Source organism: Mustela lutreola, chromosome 1 (genome assembly GCF_030435805.1).
Source record: "Mustela lutreola isolate mMusLut2 chromosome 1, mMusLut2.pri, whole genome shotgun sequence".
NCBI lineage: Eukaryota > Metazoa > Chordata > Mammalia > Carnivora > Mustelidae > Mustela > Mustela lutreola.
In genome coordinates, this window is record NC_081290.1 from 43,319,921 (window position 1) to 43,339,229 (window position 19,309).

Below are 19,309 nucleotides of genomic sequence, written 5' to 3' on the forward strand. Positions count from 1 at the left end.
TTCAGAATTACCATGCCTTCTTCCCATCAGAGGAAATGAAGACCATGGCTTTGATGCTAAAACATATATGATAATTACAAATGAGCATCAGGGGCAGATGGGGCTTTTAGCTGCTTAATGACTAGGTCAATTATTAGTGAACTAAATATGCCAGCTTCTCAGTGAAAATAGATATTTTTACTTAATCCCACACTGAAATATGCACCATCTTTTATGCCTGTATATTCCTAAATACATGAAGTGATTCCATATGTCAAATTAAAAATACATATTCTTATTTTAGTATGAAAAACAATTATAATATTGTAAATGTTAGCACCAATAGAGTCATCAATCTACCTTTATAAGCTGTATCTTCTTGCTACCATTAAAAGGTTTAACAGAGTATAATACCTGAGTAGGAGGGACTTCGAAATTCTTTCTGGCAGATATATATGCCCTTTAACAGGTCATGCCAGTGATTTCAAAATTCATTCCCAATTTGTCTTAATTTGTCACTGTATCTAAGGACCTTCTTTTCTTTCTTTCTTTCTTTCTTTCTTTCTTTCTTTCTTCTTTTTAAATTTGAGTAACCTAATTAATCATTCTCCCTGGAAGGGTTTGTTTGTTTGTTTTTAGAGGTTTTATTTATTTATTTGAGACAGACACAGAGGCAGATAGGGAGAGAGAACAGGAGTAGGGAAGAGAGGGCGAAGCAGGCTTGATCCCAAAGACGTGAAGTGTCTGCCTTTTGGCTCAGGTCAACATCCCAGGGACTGGGGTATAGCATAGGCTTCCCTGCTCAGCGGGGACCCTGCTTCTCCCTCTCCCTCTGACTCCCGCCTCCCCAATTCTCTCCCTCCCTCCCTCCCTCTCTGTCTTTCTTTCTTTCTCTCTCTCTCTTTTTTCTTCCTTTCTCTCTCTCAAATAAATAAATAAATAAATCTTTTAAAAGAGTGAAAAAAAAATTCCATTGGAAGGTCTGGGACTTCTGCTGTAGTTAAAAATATGTGTGCCCACGTCTTGAAATAGCTAGGATCCTTTCTAAATTGATTATGTTATATAAAAATCATATTTAACACAATCTAATAGTTTTGAAGCAATGTGGGTATGAAAGCATTTTTTTTCCTATATTTATCCTGCAAAGAGGACATTTAAAATAAATCTCTGAGAGTTTGTGCATTTAGCCTGTTTTAGCTTATTTTGATATTTCCAACATTACTGAGACAATATTAAAAGTATTAAATAAACTGCTTAAACATCTTTTTAGTGCTTACTTTACCGAATGGTTTGCATAATTAAAAAGTTAATTGCTTTGTTTCTACAATCTTTAGGAGGCATGGGACCAACTCCAGAAGCAGGCTGCTAAAGCTGTATTTTCTTATGCATATGCATTATTCCATGGAGTGAAGCACCCTCCCAGCCTTGGCAGAGGGTGCAGTTAAGATGTGTGTGTGCCTGTGCGTGTGTGTGTGTGTGTGCAGAATGAACTACCAATGAGGTACAGGCATAAGGAACAGAATTATCAAGTACCACCAGTGAATAAAGCACCTGGTATTAAGCCTTACCTTATTTTGAGTACTGTATTTCATCAAGCAGCTCATGATATTGAGTCTATTATTCTGTTATTATTATGACAAGAAAAAAATCTATTAGGCTTTTCCTGATTTTTATGATATAAAAACTTGACTATTTCACTTATGATCCCAGATCTCAACACTTCTGTCAAAGCCCGATTTAAAGTGGTTTTCAATGATGAAATATAATACTGCTTTTCCAAAATTGCATAAAACAGGCATTGTGTTTTATAAATCACACAATAAAAAGTAGGATTCTCTTAATGTCCCTGAAAAATAGGTTTAAGGAATGGCTTTTCTGCCTTAGATAATGACACAAGATCAATGATTTGTTCAAAACTACATAATAAATGAATGCTTCTATTAAATATAAAATAAAACTAATCTACTTAAAGATGTTTTTAAAGTAGAAATAATTATCATAGTTGCAATAGGTTTCATGAACTTTAAATGCAGTAGTGCAAATATAACCCTGTGGCGCTAATAGCAAAAAGCAAGGGTGATAAATAATAATAACTCCTATGTATTGAGCACCTAGTGTTATTAGTTATTAACCACAATTTTGCATATCTTCTTCCCGGTATCATCATCTATAAAAAGGCCGATAATATTACCTTCCTCAGTGATTCCACAAAGCAAATGGATATGTAGAATCTTCAGGTTGGCACTAATGTACCATAAAATTATTAGTTTATTATTTCAATTTACCTTATCTTTTTATCATTTATTTTTAGATACTTAATAGGGACACTATTTCATCATTCCAATAAACTTTAATGTAGGTATAATACCCACTTTATGGTCAATTGTTCTTTTCTGGTGTTTCTCGCTTTGTGTGTCTATGGGCGAGCAGGAGTGAATAAGTCTATAACTCATTTGTCTCTGACATTTGAGATACTTCATGATGACCTCCCTTTAAAATCCCTTTAGTCCTTTTTGCTTGAATTGTATTGTAATTGGGTTGTTCTGCACTATACTCTGAAAATTATCTCAAATACTCCATAAAAGTTGATTTCTACATTTATAAATATATCTGGCTTAATTAGCAGCATAAGTAGAAAAGTGAATAAGAGCTATGAATCGGTGCCTAATTAGCAGAATCTATCCATACTCTGATTGGCGATCATCCTTTACAAGGTTTTTCTCACTGCCATGAATATTTGAGAGTCATCTGTAATCTCAGAGTTTCAAGAACTGTTCTGCTGCTGGGCACTGAATGATCTTTAATAATTATTTGATGAATATCTCTGTGAGTTACTGGTTTCTGTCATTTACCACTCTTTCACAATAAATCCAGGAAAATATATGCAGGCCTCTTAAAGACAGAAGCTACTTAGCTGCAGAAAATAAATCTGAAACAATTAATAAGCTTTCCTTGTCTGTGGTTTTCACAGAATCGTATTATAAATATTGGCAGTTATTCACAATACATAGAGAGCCATTTGCTCTTAGCCTTAAAAACCAATATGGATTTCAAAAAGGGTCAGGAAATAACTTACCTTTTGGGCAAAACATGTGAGGCCACTGAACATTTTTGTAGGCAAGGAAACAATCATGCACTTACTAAATATTATGAACACAACAGTTTGACGTGGAAAAGAAAAAGCTGTAGAACCAGAAAAAAAAAGTGAAATGTATATAAACAATTGAACATAGTAGGGTAGTAACTTGATATAATTTTGTTAAATGCTGAGTATCTAAAAATAAATGTTCAGGTATAACTGCACAAAACCTTTTAAGGAAGATAGGAGTGTAATTATTAGAATTCTTGTTCCCATTTTTAAGTGAGTGAAGTTTGTGTATTGATCCAGGTTCCTTTCCTGAAAATGTGGTGGAGCTTGAACAAAGACTTAAACTTCTGGCATTAGTTCTTTTGATATATAAATATAATATATAATATTAACATATATAATTATTATATAGTATTATTATGTATTATATCTTATAACAGAAGAATTAAGTTAGATTTAAGAAGGACATTTTATAATTGAACATTTATAAGACAGACTTTTCTAAAAGCTACCTCAAAAGGAATACAGAACTTGGTAGTCTAAAAAGACTCACATATAATGACTTTTGGTATAGAAAATGAATCACTTGATCCTCAAAATGTCACAGATGAGATATTACAAGGGAGAAAATGTATATGGGTTGGTGAAGTTGGGAAAGATAAAGATGTAAGGTTATTAGAATGCATAAAATAATAAAAATATGAAACCTCAGAGTCAGTCTGTGGGACAGTCCTCTAATCCTCCTTCAGGAATGAAATGTCAGAGAAATTCAGAACTTTTCATTTGGGTAAAGAAGAGTAACGTATTTTCCCTAGTATTTTCAAAGACTTAAAAAGAAGAAAAAAAAAAAAGCATAGGCTAAGTAATCAAGTCAAAAGTCCTGCACTTTGTGCTCTGAAATGAAATGTAGTTACATAAGAAAAACACACATGGGGACCTCTAAACCCATGGACAATTGATAGAACTAATTTAATAGTTACTTGATCCTGAGGACATAGGTAATATTGAGACCTGGGCTATAAAAGAAAAGCATGTGGGTTTGATTTCACAAAAGAGGATAAAAACAGTCTGGGGCTGAAATAGGCAGGAATTAGATTTTAGAACCTCATTATTCTGGGAGAAAGAGATGAACCAATGTTGTCCAGGAGACTAGAAGTGCCTCTCAGAATTGAATTCTGAAAGAACTAGTGAAGGTTGAACACAATTGATCACACTGAATGAAGGGGAGGAAGCTCAAGGCGAAGAACTCTGATAAAATATGGTTCTGTGTGAACATGTTGCTTTCAATCACCTGTTTAAAGATGATGTATGGTTAACATTGTGCCAACTAAAGTAAAGGGAGAAAAGAAGCACTAGTCCCTAAAACTCGATTTCCTCCAAGTATTTGTATAATTGAAGATTGAATTTATTTTAGGTAAGAATCATCTGAGAAATTATGAGTTTAGAAATACCAATGTTGAAAATTACGTATCACTCTGGGAGATGTTTTTGATACACAGTTTTAAGTGTCAGGTGTCACCCACTGGAGAGGAACAGCAAGTTAACTGCTGAGGTAAACAATAGATCTGATGAAAAACTGGCTGAATGTTTAGATCATGCAAAGACACGTTATAGAATGAACTAGAAGCAAGGAGAAGAATGAAGTCTGGCTATATAAACATGCTTAAAGCTGATAATGAAAAAGTGATTTATATATTTTAAGAAAAATATGAAAATCCTTAAGATTAAAGGGAAAAAAAACAACAAACACAAGTTAGGGACCCAGGATCTCAGTTGGTGCCCAGTCCTAAAAGATGCCCTGAATCTAGGGAGCCAAAGCAATCTATTTCTCAGGACATGATCCATTCAGTGGTGGATGTGTTTCAGCAGGCTTCATCTGGTCTCCATGGGTCTGGATAAAGCCCCTCCCTCTTCTGATTTCACCCTCACCGGGCAATCTTTTAAAGAGATATGCTGATTTGCCTTGGATCTCTTTAGAGATAAAGAATACTTTCTGAGAGAAAAAGCAGGAATATCCCTATTTTTTTTTTTTTTAAAGATTTTATTTATTTATTTTACAGAGAGAAATCACAAGTAGATGGAGAGGCAGGCAGAGAGAGAGAGAGAGGGAAGCAGGCTCCCTGCTGAGCAGAGAGCCCGATGCGGGGCTCGATCCCAGGACCCTGAGATCATGACCTGAGCCGAAGGCAGCGGCTTAACCCACTGAGCCACCCAGGCGTCCCAGGAATATCCCTATTTTTGAATGGGATATTCTCCTGCTCAAAATTTGATAACCGGATGCTCAACTTTGAAATCAGGGTCTTGTAATATTGTTGAAAATTGGTCTCAGCTCTATATAATTCTGTGCACTGATAAAATTTTGGTTCTTAGATTAAGGGGGAAAAAATTGCCAGGTAGCTCCTAGAGTCCATCTGGCAACCAGACAGGTAGTCTTTTCTTGGCACACCCTACATTCCAATACTCTCTATTCAAAGCTTCAGGACAATGGAGAGTGCATATGCCAAGCCAAAAAATGGATATGTCTAGAGATTTCTGATAAACCAAATAAGTGTATGTGTGATTAAACTGGAGTTGCATTTTTATTTGGAAATTATTATGCAGCAATTGCTTAGATCATCTTGCACTGGAAGGGAGAAGTTTTATCAATAAAATCCCTATTCATAATTCCTACTAAGCAACAATGAACACAGAGAAAGAATAAATTTATGTGACATTGATGGTTGACCTTGCTTAGATAAAAACAACATCAAAAGTGACATCTGCCTGACAAATCATTATTAGTAACTCTTTGCACATAGCATATTTGGAGGCATTTCTTCCCCTTCATGGTGTACTAGCTGTGATAAGCATTTTTGTCATTACATTTCTGTGGTGTTGTTTACATATAAAATAGCCTGGATTTGGAGAGTCCTTATACTAAGTTGTTTGAATTTATTTCTCAAGTAAATTATCTTTTCATTATTTTCTGTTTTGAAGCACATCTATTTGCACAGTATTGCCAATCACTGATAACAGTCTTACACTGTCAGGAATCTTGTAATTATAAAATAAAAAGTTTTGGTGATAACCAGGAAAATGTTATTATGGGATTTCAACAAAAATACAATTAGTCAGACACCATATAAATTTCAAGACAGTGAGATGGACAAATGATGGTCCCACATAAAGTGAAACATAAAAGTGATATTAGAGGCAAAAAAGTAATTTAAAGGAATAATTGATATATCACTCAAGGAAATATAACACAACCTGTTCCATAGAAATTTCAGACTCTGTAGTACTTTCAGAAAATTTTGTAAGAATAAAACAATAATTCTGAACAATGGGAGCATAAGATAATTAGAAACTCATTAAGGGGCACCTGGGTGGCTTAGTTGGTTGAGCATCCAATTCTTGGTTTTGGCTCGAGCCTCATGCTGGGCTCCATGCTCAGCACAGAGTCTGCTATGGGATTCTCTCCCTCTGCCCCTCCCACCTTTCTCTCTTAAATAAATAACCTTAAAAAAAAAATCATTAAGATTGGTGTCAAAGGGGCGCCTGGGTGGCTCAGTGGGTTAAAGCCTCTGCCTTCGGCTCAGGTCATGATCCCAGGGTCCTGGGATCGAGCCCCGCATCGGGCTCTCTGCTCAGCAGGGAGCCTGCTTTCTCCTCTCTCTCTGCCTGCCTCTCGGCCTACTTGTAATCTCTGCCTGTCAAATAAATAAATAAAAAAAAAAAAAAAAAAAAAAAAAGATTGGTGTCAAGGGATGCAACAACCATACCCCTGTGTTTGATAATTACATTATAATGGACTTATTTGATCTGAAAAAACATTCTCAAGTGTGTTTTGACACTATACTTCCTGGTCTTCAGTTTTCTCCGTAGTCTCACTTCAACTAAATCCCTATCAGAGACATTGGGCCCTAAGACCATGTAACTAAATTCAACAATTTTTTTGGATATCTGTGTGTAGGGATTATTCCAGTCATATCATGCTAAGGTCAACAAGGCAAAGACCCTGTCCTCAAATAGCTTACAGCGTCAATGGAGAGAAGAATGTAAAGAACAGCCATCTCAGGGCACCTGGGTGGCTCAGTGGGTTAAGCTTCTGCCTTCCGCTCAGGTCATGATCTCAGGGTCCTGGGATGGAGCTCTGCATCGGGCTCTCTGCTCAGCAGGGAGCCTGCCCTCTTTCTCTGCCTGCCTCTCTGCCTCCCTGTGATCTCTCTTTCTCTGTCAAATAAATAAATAAAATCTTAAAACAAACAAACAAACAACAACAACAAAAAAACAATCATCTCTCTCAGTTGGGTCTTCTAGTTCTTTTTTCTTATCAAGGTCTGCAAGATCCAGTATCTGCTTCCTTCATCTCTGTATCACTGGATGTTTGATAATTCCTACTTTCCTAATTCTAAATTTCCCCTCAACCTGCCACAGCTTATTTTTGCCTTTAAAAAATATCATTCACAGGCACCTTCACTGTAACTTACTTCTCCAAGATTCTTTTAAATTTCAATATTTTGATTCCATGTTGGGTATCATCTCTTCTCAGTGGCATCCGCTTCACTGATGGTCTCATTGTTCCCAAGATTTCATAATCACCAGGGTGCTAGTGACTCCAAAAGCTATATTTTTGTGATTTATGTATACTCTCTAGTTTCAGATGGACATTTTCAATGGTCTGCTTGATATTGTCTGATTTTTTTCAAAAGTACTTTAAAGTCCACATGTCTTAATCAGATTAATTCTCCTGGAAATGGAAATTCTTTCCATTTTTGCCAACTTGGTAAAATAGCACCACTGTTTCCCCGCCCTCTCAAGTTGATCTCTTTGACATCATTCACTATTGTTTGTAACTATACCCATACTTCTCTTATCAAATCCCTACTTATCCATTCTTCAAAGCCTGGCTGTGGTTTTTCATATCCTCAGCTCATCATCTTGTGGTTGTGGTAGCTTTTAACTTTTCCATAGAGGTTCCCTTGCCTTTACTTTTAAATATCTACGTCTACACATGTCATTCTCTACCATGATATTCAAATGCTTAGGAGGCAGAGAGCATTAACCTTTGGATCCTTCATGGGAATTTGCATAGAGTAAATGCTCAGCAAATGGTTACTGAACTAAATGAATTCTCAGAGTATTCCAAACTCCCCGTTCATTGTACACAATTTTCAGTTATGACTGCTATGACCTTTTGCTACAAATGCTGGGCTGGTAAAATTCAGTCTCATATTGAATAAAAACAATGGGCATAATTCAGTCTACACTCTATGGCTCATAGGAATGCATCCTCAGAGAAGCTTACCAGGCTCAGATCATATGCGGGTCCCCTGATTACCTTATCAACATAGATGGTGAGCATTTGAGAGCAGAAATAAAATTGTAAGACATATTTTATGACATAAATGAACACATAGACCGTTGTTAAACAGCAGGCTACTGTTCTACCATCTTTTATTACCAATACATTTTATAGCACTCACCACAGTTTCATTTGAACACCCAATAAAAAAATTGTGGGTTTTTTTTGATTGTCGTATTTTAGCAGTTCAAAATCTGTTTAAAGGAAGCATTTAAATTTGCATGTGTTTCAAATATATCCTCATTTTGTAATAAAGTTATAATTCTACTTCCTGAACAGTAATGAGAAGGCATGCAAAATAATAAGAGTAATGTCAAAACAAAACAAAACAAAAACAAAAACAAAATCAACATGCATAAATTAAGTAAAAACTTACCAGAAACAAGATTTAAAAACAAGGCAAACCTCTTGTAGTCTAAATTTCAGATATTAAGGGAATGTGACATAAAGAAAAAACCCATGAACTTAACTTGAATCTTAAGACAGCAATCACAAAAGCAATTTGCAACTACAACACAAGATATGCATTAGTTTTGCAAAAATAAAACTAATCTAATCCGATCTTCTGTAATCTACTCTAATCACCTTCTTAATTTAAGTAATATAATTGGTCTTCTGAAAAGAAATGACAATAATTTCGAAAGATTATTTACAGGCCCTTATTAAGTTTGAAAGACCTTATTTAAATCATACATATTTTAATTAATGATCCGTGTTTATAAGCAGAACGAGAAGAGAGACATAAAATTAATCTGTTCTGTAGTTTCAACCTGGCTTTAGTGTGTGCTGCCAGTTTCATCACTGATAAATTCTAGAGTTTTTGAAGTAATTATGTTTAGCAACAAGAACAAGCAAAGGAAGAGAAAGAAAAGAAAAAACAATAACTTGATTAGAAAAATTAAACAAATAATTTCACTTTACCTGGCTTAACGTAAAACCTCCAGACCAATTTAATTATTATTTTTACATGATGTAGAAGATGGGTAGGTAGAAAAAGGAGGTACAATGCAGATACCATTTTAAGGCCTTCTTCCACTCCAAGACGCTGTTTATAATGTAAAAATTCCAATAAGGGTATTTAAAATCATTTCATCTATAGAGTTTTCCTCTCCCTTCTCTGTTCTTTACACTGCTCTGAACTTTTCTAATGAGTTTTCCCCTTTTCACACTGTAGTGAATTTACTGAAATCACAGTTGTATCTCCCCAACATAAGGAGTTGCACCATTGAAGCAGAGATGGTTTCTCATTCACTTCAACTTCCTCAGAGAGCCTTGGTCATACTTTATTTTTAAGACATATTTGTTGAATCAAAGGAATAACCACAGATATGTTAGTATATAATTAACCCATTAAATAAGAGCCAGGAATAATACCATCCTGCTGTACTTAAGAAGATAATGCTTTAAAAAAAAAAAAAAAAAGAAAAGAAAATCCCTGCAGTAGAAGAGTTAACAAATCCTCAATGAGGAATATTGAAGTGAAGCAGTTTCTCATTAAATGAACTAACCTCTGAGGTTGAGGGCTGATGACACCTGAAAAGACAAGTTCTAGTGTTTCTTTACTATGCAAAATATGCATAAGAGTGTTGTTATATTTCAGCAACATCAAAATTGCTATACATATCCAGAAAAAAGTCAGAGAAGGAATGGAAGTACATAAGTCTTTTGGCAAAAAAGAATGCAAAAAACATGGAGAGGATACCCTAACTAAAGAAGAAGCTAAACATAGAATGCATTATCTAACAAGTGTGCTGAAATTCGGATAAGCAAATGATTCAAGAGTCTGGAGGCAACAAAGAAACTAACTGACCTCTATAGTCACTTTGAGATTTGATGAGAGCTCATTCTATCCTCAAATGTCATAAGGGTTCAGCAGAATGATCTAGTTTTAAAGGACCAGATTAGAATAAAAAAGGATAATATGCCCACACATTTTATCAGTGTTAATTATTAATACTGAGATTAAAAAAGAAAGGGCTGAGAGTTCGGTAAGCATACTAATTGGACACTTTTTTTCAGCTTGTTTTCCCTGTCACTGTGAATATTTCTCAGTGGTTCGAAGGGAAACACACATCTGAAGGATATGCGCTCAACTGCAACACTGAGCATAAATGTAACAATATTTGAAAGTGAGAAAAGAGGGGGCGTGAGCCACTGGGTGGCTCAGTGGTTTAAAGCCTCTGCCTTGGGCTCAGGTCATGATCCCAGGGTCCTGGAATCAAGCCCTTTGCTCGGCAGAGAGCCTTCTTCCTCTCTCTCTCTGTCTGCCTCTCTGCCTACTTGTAATCTCTGTCTGTCAAATAAATAAATAATTTTTTTTTTTTTTAAAGTGAGAAAAGAGTATAGGAAGGTAATAAGGGCTTCTCCCCACCTTGAATGACAAAGGACAAAAAGAGTAGGGTTCATTCCCTCCTCTTGCCAGAGGACAGAATCTTCTTTTTTCTTTCATTTCACATCCTTGATATATTTAAACATATCTGCTCCTTGGTGTTACCCCTTGATGAACCACAAAAATGAGAAATTGACTAAAAGGTATCCAAGGTGAGAATATGGTCCTTACCAATAATTTTAGAATTGCTATCTTTGTGAGATTAAACATTTTACTTATTTATTTTTTATTAACATATAATGTATTATTTGTTTCAAGGGTACAGGTCTGTGAATCATCGTGAGACAAAACATTTTCATGATGCTTTCATGACTAAGCTATTCTGTTATGTCAAGTTTACCTGAAGTTAATAATAATCAATATTATTTATCATTACTATTTGTATAATAGTAAATAATTCTACCACCAATGAATATGGGGAATTATGATGACTCATTATTTATTTATAAATTATTAGGTGTTATTATCTCATTCAGTTGCTTCCACAATAATAAGGTTTATTATTGAAGGAAGTGGGGCTAAGTGAGGTCAGAAAACTGTACTGCCAGGAAGAGAAAAAACCAGGATTCAAACCAATGATATTAGATTTCAAAGCCTCGTTTTTAAACCACTATACTCTATCCACAACATTGTCTCTTCCCTAGGATAGTATCTTCTTTGGATTCTTTTAAACTGTGCTGCTCATTTACTGGAAAGCTGTTGCACCATATCTTTATTGGAGACAGCCTCTGTAATCTCTTTCTATCTCTAATCACCATGAAGAAGCAAAAGTGAGTCAAGTCCTCCAAAAGTCAGGGAGGGGGGCATGTGGACTTGGGCGGCACAAACCCATGTCACAGAGAAGTAGAAAAGTACTACTTCTAGAAAAGTTCTACTTCTGGAAAGGTAGAAAATTCAGTCCACCTCTGGCAATAGAGTGCCAGGCTGAAAAGCAGAACCATGCAAATGAATCCTTTCCAGGGTATGCGAGTCTCTTCCTGCAGAAATTTTAAAAAAGGGGGGGGGGTGCATTTGCAGGGCATTTGTTTTGAGGTATTAGACTTATGCTATTAAGAAGTGTTTGAGCATCTTTGGAAAGATGGAAGACACAACCTTCCTACTTAATTCAATCTAACTGAAAACAAACTAACAGTGACTAGGTGGCAGGATCTTAAAAGTGACTGTTGGAAACTGGATAGGTGGGAGAAAGGTAGAGAGAGAGCCCTTTATCCCACACAAAGTTATGAGTCTAGTCTCCATTCTTATTACCTTTGGTCATATAAAAACGGTACTTCATTTCCAATTTCAATCATACACATGTATTTTTTTAATTTTTAATTTTTTATTTAAATTCAATTAATTAACATATAATGTATTATTCGTTTCAGAGGTAGAGGTCAGTTTTCGTCAGTCTTATATAATACCCAGTGCTCATTACATCACATGCCCTCTTTCATGTCTATCAACCAATTATCCTATCCCCACTCCTGCCCCCTCCAGCAACCCTTAATATTTCTGAAAGCAATGTGAAAAGTCTACGGCAGATACAAAATGAGTTTGTGATGAACTCTACCATGGTTTAATACTCAAAACCAGTGTGCTTTAAATAATACTGAACACTTGTGGAATGAGAACAATGAATGAAACAATGACTAAGCCTAACTTACATATTTCTGAAAAAGTAAGAAAGTATGGAATTGGGGGGCTCAGAAATATTAGTGTATAAAAATCAAAATTATCTTTCAAATATCTGAGAAAACCAAGAGACATAAAATCAATTAGGCATTTTAGAGTGGCCAATTTTTTTTTTTTTTTACCTTATTTAACTTTTTAAAATCTGCCCAAAGCTCTGTTTCTGATTTAGAGAGTAAAACATCTAAGGAAAATTGGATATAAAGAAAAAAATCACAGATTGTTGGATTTCTGTTAACCACCTTATAGATAATTAGAAGCAGATCCAGAAGGAGTAAGTGACCTACCCAATCCTAAAGGCAAAATTGCGATTGGAGGTCAAATGGGGTGCTTCCTTTATCTGAGTTTTTAAACACTGTATATGGTTACAGTACACATAGCAAAGCCAGATTGGACTTACAAAGGTAATTCAGGGGGTAACTGAGAAGAATAAGTAGACTATGGCATGAAGTCAAAGGTCAATTGTCAACTAACAATAGATCTAAAGAAACCGTTGAATACCACTCCAAGAGAAAATCTGAAGACAACTGCATGAGGTAGACAAGGGCAAGCTCTTGCATAGTCAATTTATGCTCTTAATGTGATGATGTTTTTAAACAATATTTGTTTTTCACTTGAATTATGAATTCATTATAATAGGTTTCAATTGTTTTAATATTTGAATTATCAAATATTTTATCATTACTCAACTTCCTACCATGAACCCCATATTTTAATATCTTATCCCTTTGGCTCAGGTCATGATCTCAGGATTCTGAGATTGAGCCCTGCATCAGGCTCCACGCCGGCCGTGGAAACTGCTTAAAATTCTATCTCTCCTTCTCCCTCTGCCCACTCCCAATAATATATAATAAAATAAAATATCCTATCCCATTCAGTGTATTTTATTCAAATAATACTTAACTAATTTCCCCAATCTTATCAAAAGATCAACACGAGATCATCATAATATTGATAATAATTCATGAAGAGCAAAGAAAAATATATTAGTGATGTTTTTCATGAAGTAATGTCCAATTCATAACAAATTCTTGAAATATTTTTAATGACATCATTTCCATTACTGTTTTTCAGAGACCCAAGGGTGTAAATATCTGGATCTGGAATTATTAAAATAGTGGGACTCATTCTAATTATTAGATTCAGGTTTTATGAAATTGTGGTGAATTCTTACAGTGTATTCTTTTTCCTAAGCTGATAAGAGAATAAAACCTCATTCATCATTTGGCAGTAAGGTGGGTTAGAATGTAGGATAAAGCTTATTATAAAGCTTATTAATCCACAGGCCCTCTTTATGAAATTGTGTTTATTATGCTAAAGTATGGGAAGCAAATAAAAGCCTTTGAAGAACATAAGTGTATTTCACTCCCTCTCTACTGAAATTTTCCTTCTAGTTATTTTAGTTATTTTTAGTTACTCCCTTACTCCAACATCTATGAAAACTTATTTTTATCATTAGCTGTTCTAACACATACCAGGTAGCATCATGACGTTGGAATGTTTTATTATTGCACTGGAAATTATCCTCTAAACTTTACAATGGAAGTTAATCCAAAAAATCAGTTTTAACTGCATTGCTCACATAGGTTGAAATTCAAGGAAAATATTTGAGGTAATAATAATTAGGAACTAGGACAGCATCCAAAATTGTATTTTCATGGAAAATCCAATACAAATCCTGATTAAAACCTAACCAAGCAAAACACTGCAGATTACCTGGATTCCAATTAAATGCGACAAATGAATACTTGACAGGTTTCAATTCCAATTCTATTTATGTCAGAATGATCCATTAATATTGAAGATAAAATTACCAGAATTCAAGCAACACAATTGTACTTTATGGCTAGATAGAAATCTAAAAACCTGGACCCAACAAAACTTATTCAAATGTCAACTACTGCATTTGGATCACCCAAAGTGAATCACATCTCCTTCTGTCATTACCTATAGAGCAGGGCTAACATGAATCACAGCTAACTGATAACAACTGATTATATTACACTGAATTTCAAGTGTCAGTCACATACAAAAATCAGAAAAATCAGTTCTATTATGATAGTCTTTGCTGTTAACAAGACTAAAAACATGGTTATAAAAAATAACTAAAAGCCTTACTTGGCAAATGTTTCTCAGCAACTTTCTAGTTTCTTAACAAGTTCACCTGTTAAGTTTTCCATCTCTGTTTCCTAAAAAGTAACCAATATGTGTTTACCATATATAATTGTGTTTCTTACTTGTCATTTCTTATTTATTTTAAAGGTGTTGAATCCCCTTAAACTCAAAAAAGAGAAAAATAACATTAAAAGGTGAATATAATGACAATGATACAAAGTCCTTTCTGTTATTATAGCTGACATCCAAAACTCAAGACTTAATTGTACATTATGGTATTTATTGTGAGATACTTTTTAAAACACAAATAAAACTGTATCATATCATCAAAAGGTAATCACAGATATAGGAATGTCCTTAGATCAATTCTGCCTTCCTAGGTGTATGTGTGTGTGTCTAATATTATTATAGTATTTTAACTTTTACTTTTGTGCAAAGCATTTCAATCATATTTGCCTTAGAAATATATTCATCAGCAATGCAATTCATACCAAAATTTTTATAGTCATTTAAAGAGATACTAAAAAAACTTCTTAAAAACCACATCAAGCTCCCATCCACATAAGCATACACCACCATACACACAGATAAGCATGCCTTTATAGCCATAAGGCAAAATGCCATTTGAACTCTAGATTATTAATCAAGAGGGATATCAATCATCAGACCCTGATATCATATCTTTTCACCCAGATAACAGTGTGGAAAAATAATTATTTAACATGATTTAGTTTAGCCATAATTTCACTTGGGGTCATTTATAATCTATTACTCTCTAAGACTGGTTTTAATATTCATAGGTAAACTTCAAGAAAATCAGACTTTTCCTGCATTAATATGCTCTATTTGCATACCAACACTAAAGAAACTGGTATATAACAGAAAGTTCGGATGTCTTATTTCACTTGGGGGTTCGGATGGTGAAAGACAAATCCATTTCAAGTTTTCACTAGAGATAAAAATGCGTGATTCCCCTTCCTTCCCCTACATATAACCAAATCTCTTTTTACACTTGGAATAATAATAAAATCGATATAAAATTTACCATTCCATTATTTCACAAGCCTACTCCTCAGGCATTTACTTATAACCTGAAATCCAAAAAAATACGTCATTTAATTGTTTTGGGGAACATAAACAAGTGTGAGAAGATTTATAAATACTATTTGCAATCTAACTTTATAACTTAAAAGAAAGTGTATAGGAGGCCAATTGATGTGGTCCTCATGAGAATCATTTCACAACAGGATAGGAACATATAGAACTAAAATTTGCTTTCTTCTTTTTACCTTGCACAAAAATGAAATTAAAAAAAACCACGATGTATACTTAAAGGAGAAGGGAGTTCTTATAGGATTTACAATACATTTCTGGAGAATAAGATAACACTGTTCTCCTTGTTTGACTCCATTTCAGCTATCACTCAAAAGAGAGGTTCACAAATGCTTTAATAAATACCTAGGAGAAGAAAGAGCAAGGTGTGTTTATTGTCATTTCCTTTCACTAAGGCTGGACAATTGCATTTGAAGAAATAGTTGCATGACAAAAATGAATAGAAGAAAACAATAACACAAGACCTTTTTCAATGGCTATTGTTTAGGTATTATGAATTAATTTAGTTGTTGTTTTTTTTTTTTTTTTCATAGCAGGTACTACTCTGATTTATTTGGAAATGTGTTTATTTCTGACAGGCTGTTTTAAAATGATGGTGCAAGTTCGGTGAATTTTATCTGCAAGGTTATGTTCCTTTATTTGGCATTTCTGTCCTTTAGCAAATATTTATTTTTTTAGATAAAATAGTTTTAGTGTCAGCTATTTTATTTGGGTTTTAGACTGACCCTTGCAAGTTTACTTATTATGGCTCACTAGCGTGATTATGTGTGTGGATGCTGTGTTTGCCCCTACCATTTTCCATATGCTCTGCCTCACCAACACTGCCATCCGGCGTGGTCCTTTCATAGTTGTCCTCTGGGAGTGGAAGGGCACCCAGCCTTGGCCCTGATGAACTCTTACTGCTTGGTGTCTCTGACTCCTCCAGCCCGCTGTCATAGCAACTCTGCAGTGACCCCTGATGTGGGTCCTGAGGCTGACTCACAACAGAAAACGTCACTCTACGAAATGGCTGCAAAAGAAAAGATTCTGAATGTCACTAAAATATAAGATTGTAAATGATTTTATCAAAAAACACATACATTGCATACATCAAGGATTACTGACGACTAATTCAATACAAAATGCTTAGAGATGTTGAAAGCTATTTGGTTAATTGCATTATCTGAGGCAAGGCCTAGAACTTAGATTTTATTATGGAGAAAAACAAAACAAAATCAAACAAAAAGCACGAGAAATTCCCCTTCTGAAACAGAGATAAGAAAATGTCAATTTCACTAAAACACACATTTAAATCTATATTAGTCCCACATAGTCAACCTTCTTCCGTTCTGTAGTCGTCACTTCAAATATGCTTTTCACAATAGACTCTATAAAAACAAGTGTCACTGATTTGGGAAGGCAATAAATATTGAAGTAATCATTGCAAGAATTCATTTTTTAAAACTTCAGCTTTAAAAACTTTGTCTATATGACATAATGGTTTTAAAACGAGTGTTCGACAGATGCATTAAACTATTTAAGGTACAACTGATAAATAGGAATTTAGATGCAGTGCTAGAAAACAGGAATATATTTCTTACTTCAGTCATATTAAAAACTGTAAAGGTGGTATTTAAATAATAGATAAACCTTTCTTTAACCAGGGAATACAAAATAAACCAAAAAGCTTAATTGTATGCGCTTATGACTGTTTACAGTTTGTTCAAAAACAAAAAGTTACATCATGCACTGTCTTTAAATTGTATCTTTAAAGTGTTGTATATTTTTATCCAGTTGGATCTCACAATTTACTAAGGTATTGAAGTCAGCTGCACTGAAGATTTACTATGTGTGGAATTTACAGATTATTGTAACTACAAAATAAATTGAAAGCTTTCATCTCATTCAGAGAACAAACTGATCTCATGCATTGATAGTGCTACATACATAATAATTGGAAAAAAACAATACAAAAATTTTCTGGAATAGCTGTCTGAGATTATCCTTGGAAATAGTTATATCCATTAAAAATTCTTGCATTATTTGAAAATAGCAATTTTTAAACAGATAACTCATCTGGTTCTTTTTAAAATAAAGCATAAAACTAACATTGCCAGAAAATAGTGAGAAAGGTAAAAAACCTTTTTTGCAGTTTTATAACTTGAATACTAATGGTAAAAATTACTAGTCACAACTGGGACCAGTATAATTTTTAAAGTGTTAATGATAATCTACACATGTTGGTTATTAAAGGGAAAGTTATGAAGAGTTATGGAATTTCCTCCAAATTTAAAAAAATCAGTTTTACTACAGAAAAACACATGCTTCTGCAAATCTTCCTTGTATCTTGTCTCAGAAGACTTGCTAGGAATACTGTCCATTATTGGCATTCTTAACCAGTACCTTATCTTTCATGTATTTATTTGGAGTATACAAACTTCATAAAATTCTATATTCATTCTAGTTCAAAATAAATCTTTTAAAACCATTGAATCTTATTGTAAGGGAAAAACATTCAAAGCACATTCTCTTCTTTATAATGTTTCACTGAATTGGAACTGCAGTAAAACAATTATGAAATATTTCTAGTACAAAAAGTATATATATAACATGGCCCCATATTTACTGGCAATAAATTCTAGAAACAGTAATCTTATTTCACTAATACTTTCACATTTCTTTACAGTAGCATGACGTTTCATATATACAAATAAATATAAAAATTAATTTGTATTTGTTATGCTTTATCTTATGTGCACATATTTTCTTTTAATTATTTTCTATTTATCACTCTCAGCAAATTATCTGGATTTCCTCAGTCTCATCTAAGAAACAAGGCTGCTGATAGTTTCCTAAAACCACATTGCTCTGCATACAGAAAACACTCAGCAAATACTACTGAACAATGAGCTTTAAAAGACAATACTGAATTTAGGCAAGCACTCCATTGGTTATTCAGACATATCGTTTCAAGACACAGCAAGGGGTTAATATACACACGTAAAGAAAGAGAGTGGGAGAAAGGAGGATCAAATGCTGTTCTCGATTTTACTTTAATGGTTCTCAAATCTTTTAGAATCAGTCTTCATTAACCCAAAAGGAATGATCAAAATGAATACAGAAACACATAATTTGTCAACAAGTTGACAAAGGAAAAAATAAGAAATTATGAGAAATGTTGTTACATTTTGATATAAAAATAGAAGAGAGGGTGATGTTTAGCTGAAGGTAGTAAACTCAGAACCTGTGATTAAATGCTAGTTCCACCAAAAGTAGTGATAGGACAGCACAAAGGTGATAGGTTATGTTTGCAATGAAAAATGTCAAAAATAAAATAATATTTTTTCTATCATGTACTGTATAACAACTTCTATGAATCTGTGTATTTTCTTCATTTCTTACCCTATACTGATTGTATATTAATTATCACAAATTATTTTAGGTTGCATATTAAATTTAATGATGAAAGAAAAGTTATAAATTTAAAATGCTAAGATCTATTTATATAATAACAAATATTTAGATTCATAAATGCTTCATTTTGTATGAAAAGCTTTTTAAAAAAATAACGTGTAATGGATGAAACAAAAATAATTCGTAATAAAAATCCAAAATAAAGAATATCACACAA

The 19,309-nt window shown here is 33.9% G+C and overlaps 1 protein-coding gene across 9 annotated transcripts in view; it reads right to left on the minus strand.

The window, feature by feature from the left end:
• The window catches only part of PCDH7 (protocadherin 7), a 423,055-nt gene that overhangs the window by 211,355 nt on the left and 192,391 nt on the right, over positions 1-19,309 (minus strand). For 3 of the 9 annotated variants that reach the window (XM_059163931.1, XM_059163980.1, XM_059163970.1), the window contains exon 2: positions 16,516-16,708. The exons of 1 other annotated variant lie outside the window; for it this stretch is intronic. In XM_059163931.1, coding sequence (XP_059019914.1) covers positions 16,516-16,708 — 193 coding nt within the window. Of the gene's footprint in view, positions 1-16,491; positions 16,709-19,309 lie in introns of all 9 variants that reach the window. 5 more of the 9 variants (XM_059163921.1, XM_059163961.1, XM_059163953.1 and 2 more) reach the window with 2 other exon arrangements.